At 34.8% G+C, this 27288-nt stretch overlaps 1 protein-coding gene across 7 annotated transcripts in view; it reads right to left on the reverse strand.

Annotated features, from left to right (window-relative positions):
* Positions 1–27288, reverse strand: part of PDLIM5 (PDZ and LIM domain 5) — a 206029-nt gene that overhangs the window by 59712 nt on the left and 119029 nt on the right. For 3 of the 7 annotated variants that reach the window (XM_045994489.1, XM_045994503.1, XM_045994482.1), the window contains exons 6-8: positions 19184–19201; positions 18758–18930; positions 18351–18387 (exon numbers count right to left, since the gene is read on the reverse strand). In XM_045994489.1, the coding sequence (XP_045850445.1) occupies positions 18351–18387; positions 18758–18930; positions 19184–19201 (228 nt within the window). Of the gene's footprint in view, positions 1–16680; positions 17795–18350; positions 18388–18757; positions 18931–19183; positions 19202–27288 lie in introns of those variants that run through there. The other 4 variants (XM_045994512.1, XM_045994499.1, XM_045994526.1 and 1 more) reach the window with 3 other exon arrangements.

Here is a 27288-nt window from a genome sequence, read left to right on the forward strand (position 1 = left end):
CACAGAGTGTTGGGAAAATAAAAAAAAAAGGACAGACAACTTAAGAAAAATGACATGTTAGAATGAAAATATTATTTAAGAGATAGAGTTGAAAATGTTAAAAGAATAAGAACTGTAAGTCTTACAGCAGGGGTCAGCAAACCATGACTATCAGGCCAATTTCACCCACCACTTGGTTTTGTATGGCCGATGAACGAAGAGTGGTTTTAAATGGTTTTTTTTTTTTTTTAATGAAAAGAATAGTATTTCTTAATACATGAAAATTCTATGAAATTCAAATTTCAGCCACAAAGTTTTAATAAACTTTAAATAAAGTTCAATGGAACCCATCCAGGTTTCTTCATTTACATATGTCCATGGCTATTTTCACACTACACACACAGGTCAGTAGTTGTGACAGGCCATATGGCTCACAAAACCTAACATATTTACTCTCTGGATCTTTACAAAAAAAGTTTGCTGACCCCTGTCTAGAGGAAAACCTCTCTACAGAGCTACCAGAGTTCACTTCTGACAATACAAATCTGATCCTGTCTCCTGGATTTGTAGCACTGCTTTAGAGGTAACTATGGTCCTGGGCTCCCTATTCTCTAGCTTTATCTTATAGAGCTCTTCCTTTTTCCCCTCTGGCTTGCTGCAGTCCAACTGGTTTTCCATCTCTTTCTGAAACAGGCCAAGCTTCTTCCCATCTCAAGACCTCTGCATAGTCTCACTTTTTTTATGCCTATCTCTCTACCATACCTTTACTGGGCTAATACCCAAGTGTCCTTCTGCCCTCAGTTTAAATGTCACCTCCTCAGGGAGGACTACCCAATTCCCCACATCACCTTAGGCTGCCCATGTCACCTGCTTTCAAAGTACCCTGTACCTTTTCGTCACAGAACTTATTTGTTATTAATGTAATCATATAGTTTGTGTAGTGATTTGTTTCATTCCAGACTCCCTCACTAAATTAGAAGCTCTGTGAGGTCAGAGACCATAATGTTTAACGGTACAAATGAAGTGTAATAAAGTACTTAACCACAAAATAAACAATAAATATTTGTTGAATGAATGCATGAATTAAACTTATTGTTTTCAAATACAGAACTCACTCACAATATACATATATTTCTTAGAAAATATTTGTACATCCTAGAGACTGGAGACTGTCTAGCAGTTCAGGTTAAACAGGTACTATATTACTACCTAAGAAGAAGGAGCTTATGATCAACCTCTAAGAAATTACTAGACCTCCAAAAATACCTCTAAAAATGTCCTTTACAACATAAAGAATTATCAATATTCTAGAAAAAAAGAAAATATAGTTATAAAGAATTATCAATGTTTACATACTACTATATAATGAAGACAGATAAGAAAAGGGAGTAAGCTGGAGTTCAGTCTTCCAAAACCTCCATGCACTATGCTGATTGGAAAAATGAGTGCCACTTGAGAATAAAGTTCACAGAACTCATGAAATACCTTCTAAAGCCAGATTTCCAAGTTTCCAAACAAATGCACTTGGCAGGTTTCCCATGTCTCACACCACTCATTACCTATCCCTTTGCTTAGCCAACCTCTAAAAATACCAGACCTGAGAAAATCTTAAAACTACCTCAATTAATATGGAACAGACATCAATATCTGCTCTAATTCTGTCATTCCCTAATATTTATTCCTTTTAGGATTGGAAGAAGCTCTAATTAATAGCACCGCTACAGCAGCCAAACTCTCTGCTTTGTCTGTTACTTAAGTGAGTTTTCATTTCTTACCAGAGAGAGGTATGAAGACTTTATCCTTCCCAGATATGTCTGGAGAGCTGAGCTTGCAGCCTTTTGGCCTGTTTTTCTCAGGAAAAATGAACAAAGAACTATTGTGCATTATTTTTCTTGGCAATTGTGTCTTTCTGTGCTTTCCAAAGGGGACCCATGCTAGCAATCTGTCCAGGCAAACAGGCATGATGCTGCTCATCTTACCAATTCACCATCCTACAGGAATAAGGAATGGAACTCTCTTTCTATGCCCCAGGACTGACAACTGTCAAAAAGCAAGATCCTTATGCTGTGGACTCCATCTCCTCCCTTTTTCTCAGGTGCCTCAACTCACCTATCTCCTTTGCATTTTCTATTCTCCTTCTCCACTGCATGCTTTGAGTCCCCATTCAAAAATACTGTAAGATAGCTTCTCTTAAAAAAAAAAAAATTACAAAAAAATTTTTAAAAAATTACAAAACAAAACAAAACATAAAACCATAATATCACCAACAAAACTGACTTCCCCTTCTATTTTCCTATCCCCATTAACACCCAAAGGGAATAAAAGTTTTACTCTAGAAACACTATCAGTCTTCAACCAGCTCAAGTGGGCTTCATCCTCCAGCCCTGATAAAACCATATTCTTGCAAAGGTCACTAATGATCTCTTTGTGGCTAAATTCAATTGACAATCTGCATTCCTCATTTTCTTTTTATTGTGGTAAAAAAGACAATATAACGATGATGTGGATGGACCTAGAGGGTATTATGCTTAGTGAAGTAAGTGAATCAGAGAAACACAATTATCATATGATCTCCCTGATGTGAGGAAGTTCAGAGGCAACGTGGGGGGTTTTGGGGGTAGGAAAAGAATAAAGAAACAAGATGGGATTGGGAGGGAGACAAACCGTAAGAGACTCTTAATCTCACAAAACAAACTGAGGGTTGCCAGGGTGAGGGAGGTATGGATAAGGTGGCTGGGTTACAGACATTGGGGAGGGTATGTGCTATGGTGAGTGCTATGAAGTGTGTAAACCTGGTGATTCACAGACCAGTACCCCTGGGGCTAATAATACATTATATGTTAATAAAAAAATTTTAAATTAAAAAAAATGAAATGAGAGGAAAAGTAAAAAAAAAAAAAGACAACATAAAACTTACCATCTTACCATTTTTAAGTGTATAGTTCAGTAGTATTAATTAAGTATACTCATTGTGGTGAAACAGACTTCCAGAACTTTTTTACTTTGCAAATCTTAAACTACATCCATTCAGCAACAACTCTCTTTCCCCCCCGCCTACCCTCTGGTGACCACTATTCTACTTTCTGTTCCATGAATTTAACTTCTTTAATGCCACATACAGGTGGAATCATACAGTTTATCTTTTTGAGTATAATCCTCATTTTACTTAGTCTTGGTGTAAGACCCAGCTGACCACTCTTCTTCTCCTGTCTTCAGTGCCTGTTTTTAGCACTGTTTTACTGGCTATTCCTGATTGCAGCATAGGAAAGTTAAAGTTCTCCATCAGTAAGACAATTTCAAAATGCCAATCTGGCTCATCCATTTTGGAGTTATATGTAAACTATGTAAGAATAAATTTGTCACAAAGGCTAACCTTTATAATCTGTGAAAAAGAATGTAGAAACTTTCTTTTGCAGCACAAAAACTTCAAATTTCCAACTAAAAACTTCAAAGCCTCCTCACTCTCTTTATAAATATCACAAAATAACTGAATAGAGTGACTGATTTATTACATTCCCACATGGCAATAAGAGGAGAAATCCAATACCTTAAAATGTGTATTTTATACCAGGTAAAGGAGGAAAATGACAACTGTCCTTTGTATTTTCACTCTTCCACAAGCAAACATTCACACAGTAACACTGCTCAGCAGAAAATGGAATATACAAGGATCACACCTGATTTCCATACTTTAAGGGTTCACCGCATCAGCAAAGCTATTTATTTTACCCAAGGAAACGGCTAGTTGTCTGGAAAATGGAGTCTCTTCCACTGGCTTACTGACAATAAAAACCGTCAATGTGTTCACTTATAACTAGGATTTCCCTTCTGCAAAATTAAATCGACTGAACTTCGCTGGAAATTTCTGGCACTCTTAATCACAGGCCAAATGAATTAATTGATTTCAATAGCCTTTGTTTCTGTAGCAGCCTAAAAACATTATTTAAGCCTGCTAATTCTACATTACAGATGGCACCTTACAGAGAACTTAAAAATCAGCAAGTAGGGGCCTCCTTGCTTTTTACACATGGGGAAGCAGAAAGGACTGAATGTTAGATGTAAAAAGAAGATTATGAAGTAAATGATCAAACATGAAAATACCACCCAAAATGAGATTTACTTTTTTGAGAGAGCAAAGATAAAGGACTGACTCAGATTGTTTTTCTTGGAGGTTTCCACTCAACTGAAGCAAGGGAAAGAGGGAAAGAATAAGGGAGATCTCTGAAGCAAATGGAACTTATTATTTGTGTTGGGGAAAGAGTTTGCTTTTTATTGATATTTTTATATATATATATATAAATATAAATATATTTATATATATATAAATATAAATATATTTATATATATATATAAATATAAATATATATATATATTCCATTTTATTCACACCTTTCAAATGCTGCTTTAACTCTTACATATTTCTCTACTGTTGCTTTCCCTGATGGGTTATTATTGAATAATGCCCTGTCTTAACATTATGTGAACTCTTTAGGCCAGTTAACTCTATAGTATTCCTTGATCTTTTTACAGAAATTTTTATTTTTATTTATTTATTTATTTGAGACAGAGAGATAGAGAGCATGAGCCAGGTACAAGGGCAGAGGGAGAAGCAGACTCCCCACTGAGCAGGGAGCCCAACTTGGGGCTCAATCCCAGGACCTAGAGATCATAACCTCAGCCCAAGGCAGATGGGTAACCAACTCAGCACCCCTAGAGAAATTTTCCTATAGGATCTCAAGATAAGATAGGTAAAGATTGAGCATATGTTATACTACATCCTAAAACCCCAATATAATGTAAAGATTTTAAGGGATAACACCAACTTTAAAATTACTTGGAACAATCGCCTGATAAAAGCCTACATCCCTTGGTAGCAGTAAGGTACTAAACACTAACCATAGCCTCTCTCACTCTGCATCATCAGTTTCTTCTTGATTGCTCCTTTTATTGATTTCAACTAGCTAGAAACAGCTTCCCCTATGGGGCAGAAACCTGCCATTCTGTAGTATTAACGTAATCCTAATACTATAAAAAGAATTTATAAATGATAAAGGTATTATTTCAGATTCAGAATAAAAAGATATATTATTTAATAAGTACCACTGCATCAATCTGTTACCTGTTTGAAAATATGTGTGAATGTGTCCAAATGCCTATGCAACAGCCACAAACCATGAGTCCTTGGAGAAGCCAGGTGTCTTGAGAATGCCACCAAAGCACCTCATGCTCCAATGAGTATCTCACTAGCATTACAGAACAAAAGGTAGGGGTCATACACTCTCCAGCTAAATCTTCTGGATCACACGTCCTGAGCTCTCCCATTAATCACTGCATTCACTCATTCATTCGACGATGACATCTGAATTCCACTTCATGCCAGGCATCCTCATGTATTCTACTGCCCACTTTAATTTCCTGCCCTCATGGAGCTTACATTCTCCTGCCCACTTTCTCTCCTCTAACAGAACATGAGGATCAATCCCATCACACTCTCCCTCCATCCATTTACTTGCCACAATCAGAAGTGCAAACCCCTCGGGTCATCCATCATCTCCTGGATTCTTACGACTTTACAGTTTTATGTATCTCCTAATCTGATCAAATTCCCAACCCTCTCAACCCTCCCAAATCCTGTATTATTCCACTGTACTCTCTATTGTTCTGTGCAGTCCCTTCAAAAAGAGGTTCCTCTTCTCTCACACCTTGTATGTTTAAAAACTTGGAGATAATGCCTTCCTCAATATTGTTTTGAACTTCAGTCATCTTAGATCCTCCAAATTCCCAACTCCCCCAAGGCTCGTGTCATCAATTATACCACTCACTAACTACTCATCTCATTTTCTTGCTTCTACCTCATCCACTATCTGCCTCAGGCCCTGACTCACTGTCTTCCTCTTTACCCATTTCAACAATGATTCTGGATGACTTCAGTGTTGTCATGTTGAATCACTGAATAACTTGACTTCTAAGTTCTTTTAAGTCTTAGGCCTGGAACACCTGAGCCATGCACTCCCAAATTCTTAACTTTTACTTTTCATATATAAGAATAATACCTCTAAAATCTGAATGTTAAGTACCTCCTTTTTTTGTAATTCACTCACTACATCGTGACTCTTATTAGTTTTACTGAACTGAACTGACCGTTCCCAATTTCACTGACTCTTACCAATTCAGTTAACTCTTACCAAATTCACTGGTTCTTATATTTCATTATTCATCAACCCCTGCCCCCTCCATTGTCAGTACGTCCTCCAAAATGCAAACCCACTATCAGCACTTCTTCTAAAATACAAACACATTCAATTCCTTTCCTTTCCATTAGTACCTCCTTGGCCTAACTTCATAACATCTCTTGCCTGAACTAAGGGAATACACATATTAGTCCCTTGTGTTCATTTTTTCTCCCTCACAATCAATTTTACATAGTATTCAGAGGATTGAATCTTTTAAAAATACACATCAGATATTACTCCCATGATTAAAATCCTATACTAGGCTTTCCAATTAATTGGGTTAAGAATCTAAATCCCTTAACACAACTTACAAGGCAAAAAATGATCTGGCTCCTGACTACTTCAATCTCTTATCACTCTCTCCTTTATTTACTATGCTCCTGTAATAGTGGACTTCTTTCAGATCCTTAAACACACCAAGCTGAATCCTATCTCAGGGCCTTTGCACTTGCTGTTCCCTCTGCCTAGAGAGCCTATCTTCTATATATGTACATGGTTAACTCCTTCAGATCATTCATGTTTCAGCTCACATGTTTTCTTTTCCCTAACCAGTGTCTAATGACTTTATTCCTCCCCTCCCCTTATTATACTCATATTGTCCTATATTATTTCTTTACAGAACATCACAACATAAAGCTGTATTTCCTTTTTTATTGCATGTCTGCTCCACTAGATGATAAATCCATGACAGAACCTTGCCTCTGTTATAAACCAAGCATCTACCATAGTGAGTAGCAGATGATAAGTATTTCATAAACACTTGGATTTATTATATGCATATATAATAAACATGAGGAGGGATCACTGAAGTCTGAGACTAAGGGAAAATGCTTGAAGAAGAAGATGACATAGCTGTAGATTTAGATCAAGGAACTAGCCCCTATTATCAACTGAAATCAATTACTCATATAAATACTTCTGACCCAAACAGCTTAACTGTCTCATGATTTTTCAGTTGATTTTCTTGGGACTATCTACATAATTATCAGACATTAATGCCAAGGATTAATCATAATATGCCAGGTGAGATTTTATAAGTGTAGGATCGAACTATTGCTTGCCTTATAATTTTGAGAGTCATAGGACATGACTAACTTACATTGGGTTTACTTTTTTCTAAAATTCCCAACTTTTTTAAAATTTATTTTTGCTAACTTTATCCACCTCTACCAACTATATCCCAGAAGAGAAAAATTATTTGACCCAAACTACACATAACTATATTAAATTTTTTTTTCTTTCTCCTACAACATTGGGTCTTAGACTCCTAATATATGTTCAAAGGATGATCTGGTTATGGAATATGTGTGCCATCCCTCCCCACTTCGGGATAGCCACAGATTTAGGAAGTAAGCAGTAGAAGCCCTCATCCAAGTCATGAATTGATCCTTTAAAACAATATCCTTTGTTCAACTCCTTCAACTTATCATGACTCTAAAAATTTGATAATCATTAACCTCATTTTCATTATTAAATTCAATGGGATCTTAAGAGCCTTTCTTTGATGACTTGTTAAAACTAATATTTCCCCCAATCTACCAAAAATGTGTTGAATTTGGTGTGATTTGTTTCTTGAGAACTTAACTCTGGGTCTTGGCAATTCTGTCCTTTTCTCGGTGCTCACTGGCAAGGCTTTAAAAATGTCTTCTAGATTTTTTTCCAAGTGACCTCAAGTTCAAACTAGTTTACAGTTTAGAAGTTTTTTTTCTTCTTTGAAACTTAATACTACATTTACCTGTTCCAAGGCTTCTATTTTCTTTCCCATTCTCCAGGATTTTTTTTTTTTAATATAGTGTTACTTACAAATCTCTTCTGTAAGTTCTTTAAATGTTGGGTTATAAACCATTGAGAAAAACAGACCACTGGGAGCTCATCTAGAATCCATTTCTATTTGGTACTTTAATTCCCTCCAGAATGTAACTAACCAGAACTTTTTCAGTATTTATCTCTGGGTTTGGGTGACCTTTGTTTGCTTGTTTATATCCTTCAACAATGAGCATTTGTTAATTTACAGTAACCCCTGACAACACCACTTTTTTACTCTCTTAAATTAATTATTGTCTGGTCATTTCATTTTTCTTTTTGTGTGTGTGAATGTACATTTTCTTAACATGTATGTGGTACTGTTTCAATACCTTTGATAAGAGATTTGCTCATTTAATAACAGATACTTGATGCCATTGTAGTAAGCAAAGGATAAATTTGAGTCCACCAAGTTTGTTTAAAACTGTTACTTCTTATTAATTAAAATCTTTCAGAAACTTATTCTCAAATTTTTTTCTCATGAATTACTAGGATATTGGGACAAAGAATAAAGTATGTGAAAAGACAATATAAATATGTACCTCTAACCCAAAAATTGCATAGATTTCATCCTAGCTTTAATACACTCTATTCAAAGAAATAAATACAGACTCTTCAGGAATAATTACTTAGGTACAACTTGGAAGTGAACACCTCTCACAAAACTGGACACAGAAGCAGCATTCAACATATACTGTTACTAGTCATAAAAATAAAGAAAAACAAAAGGAGAGACATAAGCAGTTGAGCCTGCTTTTAAGATTAATTTAATTTGAAAGGACTTCTTCATTTGACTACGAAATGGAAAACTGAAATGCCTAAATATCCATACCTGTCCTATGTTTTATACATTATGTAATATATTTCTTCAATTTTCTTTTATAAAATCATACTATCATAACCAACACACCTTCACATAACATAAAGGTAAAAAACCTGGTCTCCTGAAACTTTCAATGTGACTAAAATATGTAAAATTGAATAGTGACAAAGGATAGAAAATTAAGCCTTCCATCATGGATGAAGAATGCCTGTTACCAATGTTCTTTAAGTTGTGACACCTTTTGAAATTAAAAGGTTCATTACACGGGCACCTGGGCTGCTCAGTGGGTTAAAACCTCTGCCTTCGGCTCAGGTCCTGATCCCAGAGTCCTGGGATCAGGCCTTGCATCGGCTCTCTGCTCAGTGGGGAGCCTGCTACACTGAAGTGTAGTAACCACTTATGTTCAATAGATGGCGATCTTTACATTATACCGTGGTCACCGAACCAGCATTTGCATAGAACAGTATAACCCACCAGTAGAAAATGAAATGAGATAAATTCAAATACTCCACATTTTGCAATAGACAAAAATTAGTGCTTGGTTACATACCCTTTTTTGGACCTATGGACTTTTTTCTAGGTTGACGAATGTACTCTGCACTAAGAGATTCTATCTGGCTGTTACTATTTTTATTTTTTAAAATTAGGAGACTCAATCTCAGGAAACAAACTGAAGGTTGCTGGGGGTTAGGGGGTGGGGATAGGGTGGTTGGGTTATGGACACTGGAGAGGGTATGTGCTATGGTGAGTCCTGTGAAATGCGTAAGCCTGATGATTCACAGACCTGCACCCCTGGAACAAATAATACATTATATGTTAATAAAAATAAGTAAAAAAAAATTAGACTCTGTTATGGAAGCCTTTGTGTTGTATATTTTTGAGCAAATCCACTTGTTCTTACACTTCATAAAAATATATGGGAGGGGCACCTGGGTGGCTCAGTGGGTTAAAGCCTCTGCCTTCGGCTCAGGTCACGATACCAGGGTTCTGGGATCAAGTCCCACATCCGGCTCTCTGCTCAGCAAGGAGCCTGCTTCCCTCTCTCTCTCTCTGCCTACTTGTGATCTCTGTCAAATAAATAAATAAAATCTTAAAAATATATATATAAATATGGGAATATGAGACTAGGGAGTGATCCCTGATTTCTTTGTATGGCTTATGAAGAATAAGTTTTAGGCAATTAACTCAAGTGACATGTGTCTTAAAAAGGATAAACAACGGGAGCCCAGTATATTTGTGAACCAGCAACGGAAGGAAGACCTGGCTCAGGTCAGCCAACTGTTTCTTCACAAAACTATTTTATGTGCGGTACCAGAACATCTGTGAACAAACTAAAATTATTTTAAAAACCTGCTATAAAAAGAGTATGTTTGGAAATCTTTATGAAATTTCTGCATTCTAAAGTTTCGATGAATGTACAAAGATGATAGGTTTCTATTTAGGAAGTAACTTAAAATCTGTTTTGACAGCCTTCAGCTAGAAAGCATGTAGACATTAACTTAGTGCTACAGGACGGCCCATACACAGAGAATTTTTTCCCCTAGTACTGTTTTATTGCTTTGTGTAATGTAACTGGTGACTAGAGTTTGAACTATTTTCCTACCAAAGGGAGAGGCAGTTACTCCTCCCTTGAAGGATATTTTAAGTCTTTGAAAATTAAAAACTCCTATCATACATTATTCTTACCATAATATATGAAAAATCAGAACCTACCATTACTTGAGCAAGAGAGATAAAAGACTGATAAAATATGTTTTGATCATAATTTTATATATCTTTTTGCTAATCAAAATGCTATTTTTTACTTATTCATATAAGCCTCTATAAGTATGAAAATTTAAAAACTGTTTATTAAATAAATATTTTACTTTATAATAGAAACTGAAAAGATGGTGAGATTAAGAAAATCACCCTTTAACTTAAGATAAATTGTATGGTGTTGACACAATGATGTATTTTAGGTATAAATATAAATTTTTTTAAGGTTATCTTCCAATGAAATTTCCTTTTTTAAAAAAAATTTATTTGAGAGAGAGAATGAGAAAAAGTGTGTGGGGGGGGGAGGGGAGAGTAAGAAGCCAGCTCCCCACTGAGCAGGCAGCCCAAAACCTGGGGATCATGACCTGAGCTGAAGGCATACTCTTAACTGACTGAGCCACCCAGGTGCCCCTCAGTGAAATCTCCTATAGCCTCCCATAATTCTCTACTCTGGTAAATCACATATTATTATTAGCTTTCCACTATTAATATGCTGTTGATAATATAGCTGTTACTTCTTTTCAGTCAATGTTGCAGATTAGACCCTTCAACTTCAAACTTCATTTCCTTAGGAATGAAAAAACTCTGGGTTTTCCAGAGTACTAGGCATTTCATACACCCATTTCTAAACTTAGTCAGGTATTGTCCTATCACACGAGTCACTAAGCTATTCATGCTGAAAAAGATAAAAAACACAAAGGAAGATGGATTAAGAAACAAATTTTTCATTTAATTTTAGAAAGTATCTTCCATAACCATTTAACAAAGAGAGAATACCAGAAAGAAAGCATCAACACTTTTGTCAATCAGGTTGCCAATGCCCAACAATTCTCCTTTGTAGCAACTGAGGTATGGTTCCACTTTACCTAGAATACATGTATTAATATCTTGATTTTTATAAAAACTTGACTTACATTGAATTTATATTCAATTAAAAGTTATGTTTACCATGCTGCTAAAAATTTCCCTAATTTTTAACAACTAAGAAATTGGAGAAATATGCATTTATATGCAATTAGAAACCATTAGTTAGTGCTAACTAGTGCCACATAAGGTAAGGATACACAAACACTTGTGTACAAAGAGCTTATACTCTAGTTAGAGATATAGGGCAGGGAGACAAACGCCTGTAATCCAAAACAGAAAAAGAGGCACCACAACAGAGATGATAACAATCCTTCTGAGTCCAAGTCAGTGAGTCTACTTAAGAATAACTTTTTTAAGATACTAACCTGCCCAATTGATATTAGTACCGAAAGGCCACTGGTATATATTATGGACTGAATGGTTTCCCCCCAAAATTCATATGTTGAAGCCCTAACCCTCCAGTGTGACAGTATTTTGATATAAGGCCTACAAGATGGTAATTCAAGTTAAATGAGGTCATAAGAGTGAGTCCCTGACATGAGAAGATTAGTATTCTTACAGAAAGAGGAGACACCAGAGCTCTCTCTTTGTGTGTCCATAGAGGAAAGGCCATGTGAGGACACATGGAGAAGGTGGTCATCTGCAAGCCAGACAGAACAGACTTGCCAGAAATCTACCCGCATAGCACCTTGGTCTTGGACTTCTAACTTCTAGAACTGTTAGAAAATATATTTCTGTCATTTGAGTTACCTAGTCTGTGGTATCTAGGTGGCAGCCTGAGCTGACTAATACAGTATATTTCTAATTTAAGAATTAGTTCACCAGAGATGAATCTTACATCCTAATATCTACTTTCAAATTATATTTTTTATTTTTTATATTTGTACTACTTATGTATTTATTATATTTATATACATTTATATTAAATGTCCATTTATATATTGAATGTATAAAGCTTTACTTAGACAGTTACAGTTACATCTAGAAAAAAATGCTGTGTCTGTTAGAATGCCTTTTCCTGGGGTGCCTGGGTGGAACAGTGGGTTAAGTCTCTGCCTTCAGCTCAGGTCATGATCTCAGGGTCCTGGTATCAAACCCTGCATTAGGCTCTCTGCTCAGCAGGGAGCCTGTTCCCCCCGCCCTCCTGCCTGCCTTTCTGTCTACTTGTGATCTCTATACATCAAATTAAATAAAATCTTTTTAAAAAAATGCCTTTTCCTTCCAATTTATATTATTATACTAACACTCTTGGCTTCAAAGAGCTCATACTCTAGTTGAAGATTTATGACATATAGACTAAGATCTACAATACAAATTAGGAAAGGAGTGGTAGAAATTACATAGTATATTACTTCAGAAGATTATTGCCACTGTGGAGGATGGAGGTGGCACACTGTTGGTGAGTCTGTGTGGCTGGAACTGTAGGAAGGACTAAGAAAATCTTGGAAGAGGGAGGATTTGCCCTCAGCCCAGTCATTCTCACTGGCACACCACGGGCATTTGGGGCAGGATCACGCTTCATTCTGTGAAATTATTCAGAGCATTACAAGACGTTTAGCATCCTTAGCCCTCACTAGCATCCTCCTGGCCCTGTAAGATCTGTATTCTCCCCTTACACATTTCCTACTATGCTGCTACTCAGCAGCATCTACCCCAAGAGAAAACAGAAAGTAAACTTTTATGGATGTGAAGAAAACAGCAGATGTGTTCAAATAAAATGTATTAAGTGACTGAGTAAATGGCTAATACAGTTTTTTCTAAAATGCTGCATATGGAAAATTTGTAACATACAAAATCATAATAAAATTTTGTTAAGTGCTGCTTGTCAGTTACAAGAGTTTATTACATTTACTCAGAGTTCATCCTAATTTTCCACTTTGAAGCTTTTCATTGATTCATTCATATAGCCTTGACTACATCTGATTTCTAAATTGCTTTACCAACTCATTACTCCAGAATGCTTCTGATGCAATTACCTAAAAAAACACCCTTTACTCAAGGCAAAGAAAAGTAATGTGACCTCTTTTTGGCTTCCATATACCTTGCAGGCTGCACGAACCTGATCTTTCATTTTAAGGGTTTCCCTAAATGCTGTTTGTGATCTAGGTTGAAAATTCAAGGAGAAGGGATCAGAAGTGACAAAGATGGAGAAAATGATGGGGAGATGAAGAGATAAGAAGAATCCACACAACTGAGGACCAAGCTGGGATCTACAAGAGCTGGGTTATCTCTACCCAGGCTGAAATGATCAGGCTTTTCACTTCAGCCTCATACCCCTCCAGTCAGCTCATGAGCTGTGGCTTTGGAGGAAGGGCATCTGCTGCTGAGGTGACATGTGAAGGGGCTGACCCCTGAAGGCTATCTGCTCCCTACACACACACACACACACACACACAAGCACACACATAAATGTGCGTGCGTGCACGCGCGCGCACACACATACACACACACACACACCCCAGTGGTATCAAGTCCTTCACTGAGGTGATATCTGAAAGGGCTTCACAGTGTCCACCACTGAAAAACTTCCTTATTTTAAAGAAGTGGGAAACTCAGGGGCACAAACTTATGAGTTACGAATCTGAGTCTCAAACTCAGAATTTATCATTCCTTGCTTATCATTCTGTAGTAATGACATCTATTTTGGAAAGAATGAACAAGGAAATATCTACTTGGTTTAAGTAATTTTCTTGAATGGGACAAACAAGGAATGAGTTCAAACAATTCTTGATACGTTTTTATAGACAGAACTGAACTGTCAAAGTCATCCCTAAATTATGATTAAGGTACTTTATGTCTTATTTCTACACATTAGAAGTGTTTTTTAATGTCTTTATGTGTGTTTTACAGGGCATTTTGATCTCTACTAATGCATCACCAACATATACTATAATAATGCCTCCTTTTCATAAGTCTTCATTAGGTCTAATGGGAAAAAGCATAAAAATGATAACTATACTCAGAGCAACACTAACAAATGAATGTACTTTATTTAGCTTTGATAAAATGTTGATAAACCTCCTTAGTTCTTCATTTTAAAAATTTTCTTGAAAGTGGTTAGATATAAGACAACTTCCCATTCAAAATGCTGTGGATAATATGGGGAATATAAGATACAAATATACATATTATATCTTTAAATCATGCTTCCTATCACATACTGTATTTTGGCTATACTGCCCCTTCTGTTCTGTATACCTGACATGCTCCTTTTCACCTCAGGGTTTCCACACTCACTTCATCTGCCTTGAACAGAGACCCAAAGTCATCACATGGCTGACTCTTTTTCCTCTCTCAGGTGATGGCATTAAGGTTATCTCCTCAGAGGTCCACACAACCTAGGGAATCCCTCCATGTGTAGGCCACATTTCCTTTATACTAATTTATCTCAGATCACCTTGTTTATGTATTTATCTGCTACTCCTTATTTAACCCCTAGTACATATCTGTGCCTGGCATTTAAGTAATTATTTCACATGGAAGAATAACTCAGACAACAAATAGATATTTATGATTTATAGGATTTTAAATATGAATCAGAGATGCAAAAAATTATGAGATTTTTTAATCTGGGGAAATCAATTCACCCAAATTTCTGAATAAATCTGAATAAAACATGGGACAGTTACTCTCTACCTTAATATCATAATTTTTATTAAATAAGTTCTCTACAGTATTTTTATCTGAGTCTTCCTACCGGGCATCTTAAACGGCATAAGGTTGTATAAAATGAGTGTTTCTGTTTCCATAAATAATAAATTTTTCAAGGTAACAAAAATATTCACTTTGCGGGAGACATTCCATTTTCTAATTGGTAAAACCTTGCAAAAACGTTGAAAATTCTTAACTTTCAAATTCTACATTAAAAACAAGCCTATAATAAAGAAAGTCTGTAAAAGAGAGACAAACAAAAACAAGCTATAAATTAGGTCACTAGACTTAGAATAATATTTTTGCAAGGAGCTTTTACAATATTTGGCTAGCTTTTAAACTAGGAATATAAGATGTCCCAGAAGATTAATTGAACACAGGAATTCAACCTCTGACGGGGTCAAATGGAATGTCTTTTGTGATCCAGGCCGAACATTTATACTCATACTCAGATATAGATCACTCTACTTACCTAAGTAAATTCTTTCAATGAGATATTAAGTACTTTATGTTTAATCAGGGAGGTACTAAATTCTTACTTTCAACTATACTTATTTCACGTTATGAAGTTCTATACATGGTCACTTGTCTTTACTAGGGAGAAAGTCTTTTATTTACCTAAAATTCTCATTCTAGTAGCTCTCTCTCTCAACTACGTAGTTACTCTAGAAATTTGGTGCTTGGTGGGAAATACCTTGTTTACTCTACCCTACAGCTTACTTTCATGAGAATTTGATTCCATCTACTTTCAAATATCATCTTTTGAGATGAATGAGAATTATTAGGTATAGGAAAACCTGGTCTAAGAAAGAATATTTTCTTATAGAGGTCATAGACACAGTAATAATGGATTGATGTCAGGATCATAAAGCCACAAGCAGTATCTGATATAGCAGAAGAGGGACACCTTACTAAATTATGAAGTACAGTGGAAATAAGCATAGATAAATCCTAGATCTTTAAATACATTTTGTGTACAAAATTTTAGATAGTAATCGAACATTAACTGAAAATAATGTTAGTTTCTCCAAATTACCAGGTAGTTGTTCTAGTCTATGGTGACATCAAAGTGAAAAAAAAATGCAGAAAAATAAAAATGTCTTGAACTCCCGGGAGCACCTGGCTGGCCCAGTCAGTAGAGTATGCAACACTTGATCTCAGGGTTTTGAGTTTGAACCCCATACTGGGTGTAGTAGACCTCACTTATAAAAAAAAAAAAAAGATAATAGTATAATATAAATTAATTTTTAAATGCCTTGAATGCAGGCAAAATCCCCCAGTAATCATTTTCTACAAAGACTAATGCTATGTTGTGCCACAGTCTAATTTTCTATGTTACTCACATAAGGTATTATGTCAAATAACATGACAATTCAGAAAAAAAAAATATGGGCCTTTGTCATACTCCACACTCATTCTAGCAGCCTCGCAAAATTAAAAATGTTTTGCAAATGAAATGTCAGGAGAATTATTTATTTTATCCAAGTGACAGTGTAACAAGTCCTGGATGGTACTGTTACTGGTTTCAGGGAAACAGAAAACAATTAACAAAGCTAAGTTAAAGGCAACTTTATTACAATACTTTTCCAAACTTCAAAATGCATTTATTGTTGAATTTAGAACTAACGTATAATACATTATATTACAAAACAGAAAGCATATCTGGTCGGATATTAGCTTGCATGTATTGGCCAAAATATAGTTTCCTAAGAACAGCAGCAACACACAAGAGTTTATGTCACTAAGTAAAATATTTCTGATGTCACATAAAGAATCACTTATAATTTATTTTATGTTCACTTAAAGACAAAACAAAGTTATCTTTTCTATTTCTTATTAGTTAATGCCTTGAAGTTGTTTATACCCTAAGAACATCCACCAGTTTGGAAATATTTCCTTTGGTAGAAAATAGGATTTTTGAAGCTAACCAGACTAAAAGAACACTCAATTTCCCCACTGCAAATAGGGGCAAAATTCTCTTCTTTCCTTTTTTAGGAGCCAAATCTGGGCCTCCTTCTCTTCATAGCCATCCTGAAATAATACTTGCTTTAAAAAATACCCAAATCTATAATAAACTCTATTCTAATCAAGTCTTCTCTGTTTTATCTTGCCTCCTCCTATTTGCTTATTTAGGATAATTTACAACCCACTCTGAACATTATGTAATAATGAATTTAAAAGTAATCTTGGGAAAGGTAATAACATTAAGGGTGTATTTTCAAAATTAGATGAGAATATTATTTGCTCATCTACCTCTGCTTCACACAACCAACCAAATTCAACTTACAAATAGAGTTCCTCTTCCAACATCACTACCCTAATAACAATGGAAACAGATATAATACCACTGAACAGATCAGAGTCCCTTACTTTGCTCTCTTGGTTTAATATTTGTGAGCTAACAACTAGCACAAAACAAGTTAATCTTCCTCTTTTTTACAACTGCAGGAAATGGTTAGAAAAGTATAGAAAAGATTCTATTTTTTCATAAGGCAAATTTAATACAGATTTTGCTGTGAGTTTGGAAAAAACCAAAAAGTGAATGAAAAGGTATGTGCTGGTTGCTTGGGGGGTGAGACTCATAAATCACTGTACGTTAAGAGCACGTGCTGAAACTTCATGGTGCCAGTCACGTAATTTTGTGTATTTGGGACTAAAGACGTGAAGGGGTATCTTTTCCCTGTGGAAAAAAAAAAAAAAAGAAAAGAAAAGAAAAGAAAAGGTGACAGAAGAGTCATAAGAAAGAGAAAGAAAAAGTTTCTACACTTAGTTCATCATGCAGAAAACATGCTTTATAAAAGTTTAATTTTACATAACTATTTTATTTAATAGCAAAGATTTTAAGGGTAGAGCATTTTTATAAACACAGAAATTAATATATAGAGGCCTCTTGGCAATCCATTGCCCAAAACAAAATTTCTACAAGACAACACAAACTCATTCACGGAAATCCATAGTGTTAGCAAAGCAATCCCAAATATACTCTTCTGCCCACTTTTTTCAATGCAAAAGGAAATTAACCTTACATGAAATGCAGATGGTATCTACTAATTCAAAAATCTGTAAGTTTTTTAATTTCACAGTTAAGTCCCACCAAAGATACCGAAGTTAAATACTTAGCTTCTAGTTACAAAGACAAAAAGCCATACCACTACACTTAAAAATGTGAAAAAATAAAGCGAGATCATTCATGAAAAGGAAAGCATTCCAATCAACCAAAGAAATGGACAACTTACTTTGCCTTCTTTGTATTTTCAGTGTCCGATTCTTTCACTGAAATATAATAAGTAATATCCAACATTAGTTGACTTTTTTTAACTTGAAAAATCATTTAAGCAATTACCTGTAGCAGTCAATATGAAATGGTCAAGCTGCGCAGAGGCACTAAAAAACATCCCACATCATGCTGTCATTGGCTGTGTACCACGGTCAGCACTACTACTGCTGCTACTACTGCTCCACTTTTCAGTGCAACTCTCCTGGGCTAGCTTCTTATGTATGTGAACCATATTATGCATGGCATAATTTACAAGCAAACTGCCTCTGGAAAATTACTATTTTCCAATAATTACCCATCTGTCTCCAATGCTATTCTCTATGCCAAAGAACATTTGTATATTACAATCCCTAGGTATTCACTTACGATGTTCAGTTCCAGTGATCTGGGCGAGGATTCGGAAAGAACGAGACTGAGTCGTTCCAGTCCGTGGACGCCAATCTTCAGTGTCCTCAATCAGTCTCTTCTTGCTGGCATCACTATGAGTTGGTATGTGATAAAACTCCGTATTGCGCTCCACAATGTGTTTTCTTGGCGGACTAGGAAGGAAAGAATTACAAATTTTTAAATCATGTTAAGGATAAAATAGCCTCTACCAAATTAATTATAATTTACACATTTAATATCAATGCTTTTTTTTATATATCTTTTGCTTTTCCTAGTGAACTCAGCCTCAATTTTCTTAAAAAGATGCCCTGCTATAATAGACTTTCTCTGAAACTAGTAAAAAAAAAAAAGACATTTATATGCTAACATAAAATAATATAAGTATCTATTTAAAGGAAAGTTTACCGTTTAGGTGGGGTTTTCCTTTTAATGGACAGAAGAAGGCAGCAGAAGAGAGATTCCAGCATAAAAAAAGGGAAAAGAATAAGAAAAGAAGGAAAAAAATGAGAACTGCGAAGTCCAGAGTTTAGAAAAAAATTTTTTTTTTTATAATTACGTGTATTGTTCTTTTACCTATCTTATGCTTCACAAAACACAGCTATGGACTATATTTGCAACCACCATTAAATATCAACATATTCCCCAAATGTATTGGCTTTCACAAAATTAAAGGAACATATCTTCACTACTCCCGGGAACTAAGAATGGTTTAGTACAGGCTAAGTCAGTAATTCCAAACACAATTTTGAAAAGGGTCAGAACTGTTACTTTCTATGGCTTTCTCATTCATGTGTAGATATCCATCATCCTAAATAAAGTTATGTGCAGGGTCAGTGTAGGGAATAAGAGCTGTGGTATATGGGAAACCAATAAATTTATCAAAACACCAAGATGTAAATCTTGGCTCTATGACTTTGCAGATGTGTGATTTTTGGACAAGCCAACCTCACTGAGCCTTTTTCTTTTCATTTATAGATGAGTATATCACATACAAAGTGGCACTGTTCTAAGCATTAAATGAAATAATATGTGTGAAAGGGATTGTAAACTATAGAATTCAAGAACTCTGAGTTTGCTAAGAACATTCATTTTTCTATTAACAAAGCTTAAACATTAAGGAAGTTATTAAATACATTAATACTTTGTTCTAAGATCTACTAACATAATGAATACTCCATTCTCTTCCCCCTCCCCATCAAAACAGGACAAACTCAAACTTTTGGAAGCTATAAGTCTAATTCCAGGAGAGAGAAAGAAGCCTAAGTCTGGACTAGCAGACTATTGCCATAAGATCCAAGCAGAGAAAGTGCTCAAAGAGTATCAGATGTGAGCTGCAACACCTCCTGGATGTAACTCCTTGCTACAAAATCACAGTACTATCAGAATGCCACTGGACTGCCGTTATTTTAATAGTTACACTACTAAAACTGTTTTGATATACTAGAAGCGTTCTTGCCCAAGGAACAATATGATAGGATTAACATTAACACTGGCTTTAAAAACAGACAAGTAATAGTTTCAAGCATGACATTCTTCACTTAGTGTGTGTTTTATGCAAGTCATTTAACTTCTCCAAATCTCAGTTCTATCCATCTGAGTAAAGGGGACTGCGTCTACCTTAAAGAGTTGTTTTAAGGAATAAATAAGATCAGTAATATACGTAAAGTGTTCTCTAAAGTACCTAATGCACAGTAATGATTACATAATGGGTTCTTTTATAATCACTAAGAACATTATTTGAAATGCACGTTTTAAGACTATGGGTCATGGGGGTGCCTGGGTGGCTAGGTGGGGTAAGCCTCTGCCTTCAGCTCAGGTCATGATCCCGGGGTCCTGGGATTGAGGCCCGCATCAGGCTCTCTGCTCAGCAGGGAGCCTGCTTCCCCCTCTCTCTCTGCCTGCCCCTCTGTCTACTTGTGATCTCTCTCTCTGTCAAATGAATAAATGAAATCTTTAAAAAAAAAAGAGAGAGAATTTTTAAAAAAATCAGAATACACAGAGTACTTCATAAACACAATACATTTAGAAGATAGAATTTCCTAAACAGACAACAGACATAAGGTAAAGACCTTCTACAATTACTTGAAAAACTTCATATTTAGCTATCAAACTTAAAGTTTAAATTTCTCTATAATTACTGAATGCAGTTTACTCTTAAATGGTGCCAATTTAAACTATAAGACTATTTTATTTTCTACAAAAGGTTTGGTCTGTAAAAATACTAAACAGTGGTGTCAAGCTAATAATTAAGTACACTGAGAATAATAAAATGACACCACTTAAGGATACGTTTTAGCCACAACATACTTGGAAAAAGCATGGTACACCTCTGAATCTCTGATATTCACCACAGCTTAAGGCACTGTGTTAAGTGATATGAAGTTTCTAAATATTTACTTAGCTTTTCTGGCTCTGACATTCTAAACTCTGATGACTGTGATAAAAAAAGAGAGTCATCTCAATGATTTTATTTTTTAAAAATATATTTGAGATAGAACATAAATTTAACTATCAAAAGCAAATAATTTATTTCAAAATATAGATATTCACAATTAGCAGCTTTATTCATATTTTTAAAAAATACTAAACAAGAGAGACCCAAACTATGTCTCAAACTCCAGTATACAAAGTCTACAATACTTATCTCTTTGAAGGTTCAGCTTACTGATTTTTTCCACCGCCAAAGTGGAAACACACCCACTGATTTAGATGAAGTTCTTTAGTATGAAAAACATGTTTCTTAGGTTCCTTAACAAATTTGAAAATTCTTGCATGGAGAAGACACTAACCAAGTTTGCTGGTGGTATTAAATTGAAAGGAAGATGGAAAGTTACTTAAGAGAGACAATGATGAAAATTACAAAAGGAACCACTGATTAGGTACTTACACAGTGCCAGGGTTACTGAAGGAAGAATAACACACACAAGAAATATGTAATAGAGTAGAGAAGACATTGATGTTCCCAGGATAATGGAAAATGGACAAGTATGAGGCAACAAAGAAGGGGGGAGGGTAGGGAAAAGAAAAGAGAAAGAAAAAAGAAAAGAAAAAATGAAATAATGAAATTCAAAACAATGAATTTACACGAAGATATTACACAAAACATCATGCTTCAAAATAAACATGTAAACACAAACAAAAATGAACAACTGTTAGTCAAAATTCTGTTATATGTTAACAGAGAAAGATTCACTATTTAAAAAGATCTCTAGGTTTATTTATTTCATTTTAGCATGAATCCAAATTTCTATTATGTTCCTAACAAAAGGGAGAGAATAAAATAATTACTGGATATAAGATGTAGAAACAGAACATTTTAGAACCACTTAAAATCAGAGAAAGTCTTTCACTCACATAACATGTGAAGTATATATTAATAGCAAATGTAATCTCACAAAAATTATCCTGAATCATTAAAATAAAAACTTAATCCTCTGCCAAAATCACTATATTGTACACCTGAAACTGTATGTTAACTGGGAGTAAGATGAAAACCTAAAAAGCCAAAAAAATTATCCTGAAACAGATACTACAAAGAAATAACAAGCTATTTGATTTTTCTCTTATTTTTAAAAAATGTGATTATGACAGAAAATATAGGAAGCATATTGGATCATAAATAATGGGCTACCACTTAATTTTCATACTCTCCTCTGTCTGTCATTACCACGCTTATTCACAAGCAAATCCCAGTAAGTCTGATATGGATTCGTAGGAACTCATGCTTTCGTTTTCTATTATTTTTTTATTATTACTCAAAAAGGCATGCCTGATATGATATAGTAAAGGAACTACACTAATAACATTTGAAGAAGGAAGATCTCAAAACATAATTCATTCACACAGCCTATTAATTGTAGAATCATTAAAGACAAATATATTTATACACCATTATGGACAGAGAAGACTGAAGTATGAACTCTACATAGTTTGTCAACACACTGCTCAATCAATCCTGAAATGAAGTTTAGTCGGAGTAACTAGCAATTCATTATGAACCTAGTGACAGTTTTAATATTAACACTGCTCAGTGTAGCTGTATTTCCTGGATGTATATCAAAATCAGTTCCATAAACTCTACAGAGGGCTGAGTTTCACTGAAGGGGGGTAGGATGCAGGAGTATGCTGATCTCAGCATTTATCGATAATGTACTCTGCTGTAGCCACGACGCAAAGCATACTTTCCTCTGCCTTACGATTTTAAATAGCAGGGAAATAGTTTTTCAAAATAACCTCCCCTGAACAGAATTTTAGATACACATTTAAACATTTTTAAGTTTAGGGGGGAAAGTTTTATATCAACATGAAGTTGGGAGGGAACCGGTCTATTGTGTAGTAAGTGGCAACAAATGGAGACTAGATTGGTTTTGACCTAAAGATGCCAATTTGTATATATGGAACAAATATTTCCAAGCATTTCAGAAAATGTGCCCAGGTGGAATGGAGCATCATACACTGCAATGGCATTTGTGCTAACGTGACAATGAGAAGACCTGGCTCCACACCCTGACTATGCTGCCACTTGCCCTCTGCCCTGGACAAGGTGAAATCTATAGAAGCCCCTCTTTACTGAACAGTGAAATGGTTACAATTTCTTTTTCTTTCAGAATTCTTGTAAGGGCATAAGTTTAATATATGTAAAGACACTCTGAAAACCACAAAAACACAGATTTGTTGTTAGGGTAGATCCCCTGATACTAAAAACAAAAAAAGTACTATCAAACCCAATTGTAGTTTATGCACATTATTCATTTATACTGCTTCAACCCATTTAAAAACAAATACTAGTTCAAATTAACAGAAATAAGCCAGGATCACAGTCAGGTGATGCAGAGGAAGGTATGTCAAACTGGCTTCAAAAAAACCTAAGCTTGAATCTTAATCACTTACAAGGTGCATGACTTGAGAAAATTAAGTAACCTCTCGGTGTTCAAAGTTCGAATGAGAATTAAATCACATAATCAACTCATAAACACCTAGCACAATGGACAGTAATACCTAATAAATTAATGAATCTGAATCCTGAATTTAAAAATACATATATTTAACCTACATGCTTATATTTATTTTTCCAAGGCACACGTTTTCCCCTTTATTAGTGAAATTGCTTATTATGGACTCTAGAAACTAGTCAAAATCTTTGTGTATAAGAATTTAAATAATAAATTAGGGCTTGGAGATCTTTCACTAGTACACTGGGTACTATATTCCTATGGGTATGGAATATGGAACTATTCAATTAGTGAGACCACAGCCACACTGGAATAAAGTTGTTCTAATAATCTGATCACTAATTCTCTGGTATGCCTAAAATAGTTAAATATTATATATTTTCAATTCTAATCTACATTGTGATGATACATTTCAGCACATGCTCAGACTAATCATAACACAAAATTAATTATCTAATGTGATTTTTATCTATTTTTGAGGCTATTAATCACCAGCCAGTGTACCATCAAGACCAACATACACAAAAGCGAGGTTTTAAGGGTATTCCATAGTGATTCCCAATGTCTATACCAACTACCTATGTCATTTAATAAGCCAGTAACTATCTCTCTTAGCTAATGTCAAAAGGTACGTATAAACTTTGTATCTAGGGTCACACCACTGTACATGTAGAGGTCTAAAACTTCCAACAACATTGCTAAAAAAATGAAAAAGGTTCTTAAGGAACTTTACCTGGGAAACACTGGTTTGTTATGTGAATTTGGAAAACAATTCAGTTTCGTACATGTTATTTGCTAGTGGTACGTATGTTTATGCCTTCTCTTGTATCTTTCTCTTTGTCTTCTAACAGTCTTGACTGAGGCAAATTACATTCCCCCAAGCATTACATCTTATAAACCACTACACAGCAAACCCCACATATATTTTATGGCAAAAGTTAAATACTATTATTTATCACCAAAAAGCAATTCACTACAACATAGCAATGCAAACCAAACTTATTGAAAACACTAAACGTGTTTTTTTTTTTAATGGCAGCGGTTTTGCAAAATGTTAATTTTGCAAAAATCAGACACATTCATGCTCTTTACTCATATATAAATCACCATATTTCCTCTCCAGTAATGTGGATACTAACTTTGTCACTTGTGTTTTCTGTAAAAAGAAAAGCATTTTAAAATATTACTACCATATCATACTTTGTATCTTCCAAGGACCAGTTTCTTCAAAATAACATATTGGAACTGTTAGAAGAAATTGCAGTTCACAAAATTGAAATTAATAAAGGATACATGACACACTTACCTTTTGAAAGCAGTGGCACATTATAATGCAAGGGCATATGGAAAAGGAAAAGGTAAATTACTTAAACTACTTGATGCAAAATAGCTTCCCTTCCAGTTTGGAATACAAAGTCCCATTTTGGTCGAAGTAGAGTAAAGAGGGAGAGGAGTAAGAAAAATAGCAAGGCAAGACCAATAATTTGCATATGTAGAAGAAAGATTAAAAATTTCACAAAGTGCCTTGTTTAGTATTATTTATAATAAGGAACAAGAACACCTGCATAGCATTATTAAGAAATCTTCTAAAACTATCGATATAATTATAGATTTTATACTTTATGATGAGTAACAATTTCTCAGTAGTAATGCATAACAAATAAACACTTATTTGTGTCTTACATTAATTAATCCCACATAAATTTGGGTGAGACACCTATCAATTTGGCAAACTGGCCAATGACTTTAAATCACTTAAAGACTAATAATCTTTCTGCTTTGAGGAAAAAGACAACTTAAGAACTTAGCTTTATACCTTTCTGAACTCTTAAATTTTTGGTTACTGGCATGTATTATTTTTAAAATAAAAAGTAATTTAATAAAAAGTCAAAACTCTCAACATTGCATATCTTTTGTAACATTATAAAAATATGAAAAATGTGCTAATCACATAATTAGTAAATATTCTGACAATTATTTCAGACAAAGTTTGCTACCTGATGAGGGAAATGCATTCATCAATACCACAAAAACCTATCCTTCAAAATGACAGATCATTGACTAGTAAAGAGCGTGATTTATCTTTGATTTCTCTAATCCGAATGTAGTTAAGAGAAATGTGAACTGCAAATCTTTCTTAGAATTTCACAGACATCACACTTTGTTTTCAGACTAATCAAGTTTTCATTGTCCATCACCTGGACAAGATCTGAAATCAACCTATTTTTAAATATACCCAGCTTGCCAGTGTGAAGCAGTACCTTGCTTGTTCATGATGCAAAATATGTAATAACCCCCCCTTTCCTCGAATTCTTGCACAGTGCTAGACAAAGGCACATGCTCAGTAATCACATGTCCACTGATTAAGAAGCCATCATCGAGGCCTTATAACTATACCACTGCCTATGGTTTCAGTTTGAAAATAATAAGCTTTAAATCATTTTATGTTTAAGGGTCAAAGTTGTTTTTATAAAGCAATACTTAAGCTTCATTTTCATATTTTCATGTTGTAAATATAGTACTTTTCCATACCTCAATTTATTTTTACCTGTACAACTTTCCACTAAGAAGGCTATCTTATATGAATCAGTAAAGTTGGATTTTTTCCTTAAAAAAAAAAAAAAGAGAAAGAAGACCATTTTATAAAATTTCAAGAAATGTAAGGAGAAATATTTTTGTTCAGACACTTCTTCCAGTGGACTTTTTTACACTGAAACGGGAATTTAATTAACATAGTAAACTTCTGCTTCTAGTTATCTACGGGGCCAATAATTTGACAGGCAGCATCTTTCTTCTAAGAATATCCACTTTGATCACTCTAAATTCTATTGTCTTGAAATGGACATACCAAAAAAAACACAACAAAACACACCTCAACACTACATACTATTTCTTTCTCAAATAAAAGAAGAAATAATGTTCTTTGAAGGACACTAATTTTCCTCAATATATGCATCAAAACTTTAAAAAGCCACCCACAACCATAAAAACCCTATGTTCGAATCAGTAGCTGTTCTTCCAGACCTCCTGCTCTTTCTCTCAGCAGCAGCCTGGAGCCCTGCCACCTTCTTTTCAAAGCCCCACGGTTGCCATGGCAGTGGTGCTACAGAAAGCACAGCCCCTTCATTACGTGAATTAACATTCGGAAGGGATTATCTCAGAAAGGACCTATGCACGCAATTATTTTAATTATATTTTCCTGGGAACTGGCATTGGTTAAAAAAAAAAATCACGCATGCAGATGATTTTCCTTTGTTTTCCTTTTAAAGCACATTTTTGTCACAATAAATCTGATCAAAATGATTTTACAAAAATGACTTTGGCTTCAAGTATAGACACAGAATTCCAAAAGAATAAGATGACCATCTTTAAGGAAGCTGCTGAAAATGCACGTCAACCAATGTTTTTAAATGCCTCAAAAAGGAAAATAATGAGGAATAGATTTTCAAAACTTCCACTGACATTAAACATCTAGTGTCCACTTCCATAAACTTATTCACATTTTAGAAAAACCTTTACAATGAAAACATCCTCTAATTTGTTTCTGATGTTTGTGAA

Source organism: Meles meles, chromosome 2 (assembly GCF_922984935.1).
Source record: "Meles meles chromosome 2, mMelMel3.1 paternal haplotype, whole genome shotgun sequence".
Lineage (NCBI taxonomy): Eukaryota > Metazoa > Chordata > Mammalia > Carnivora > Mustelidae > Meles > Meles meles.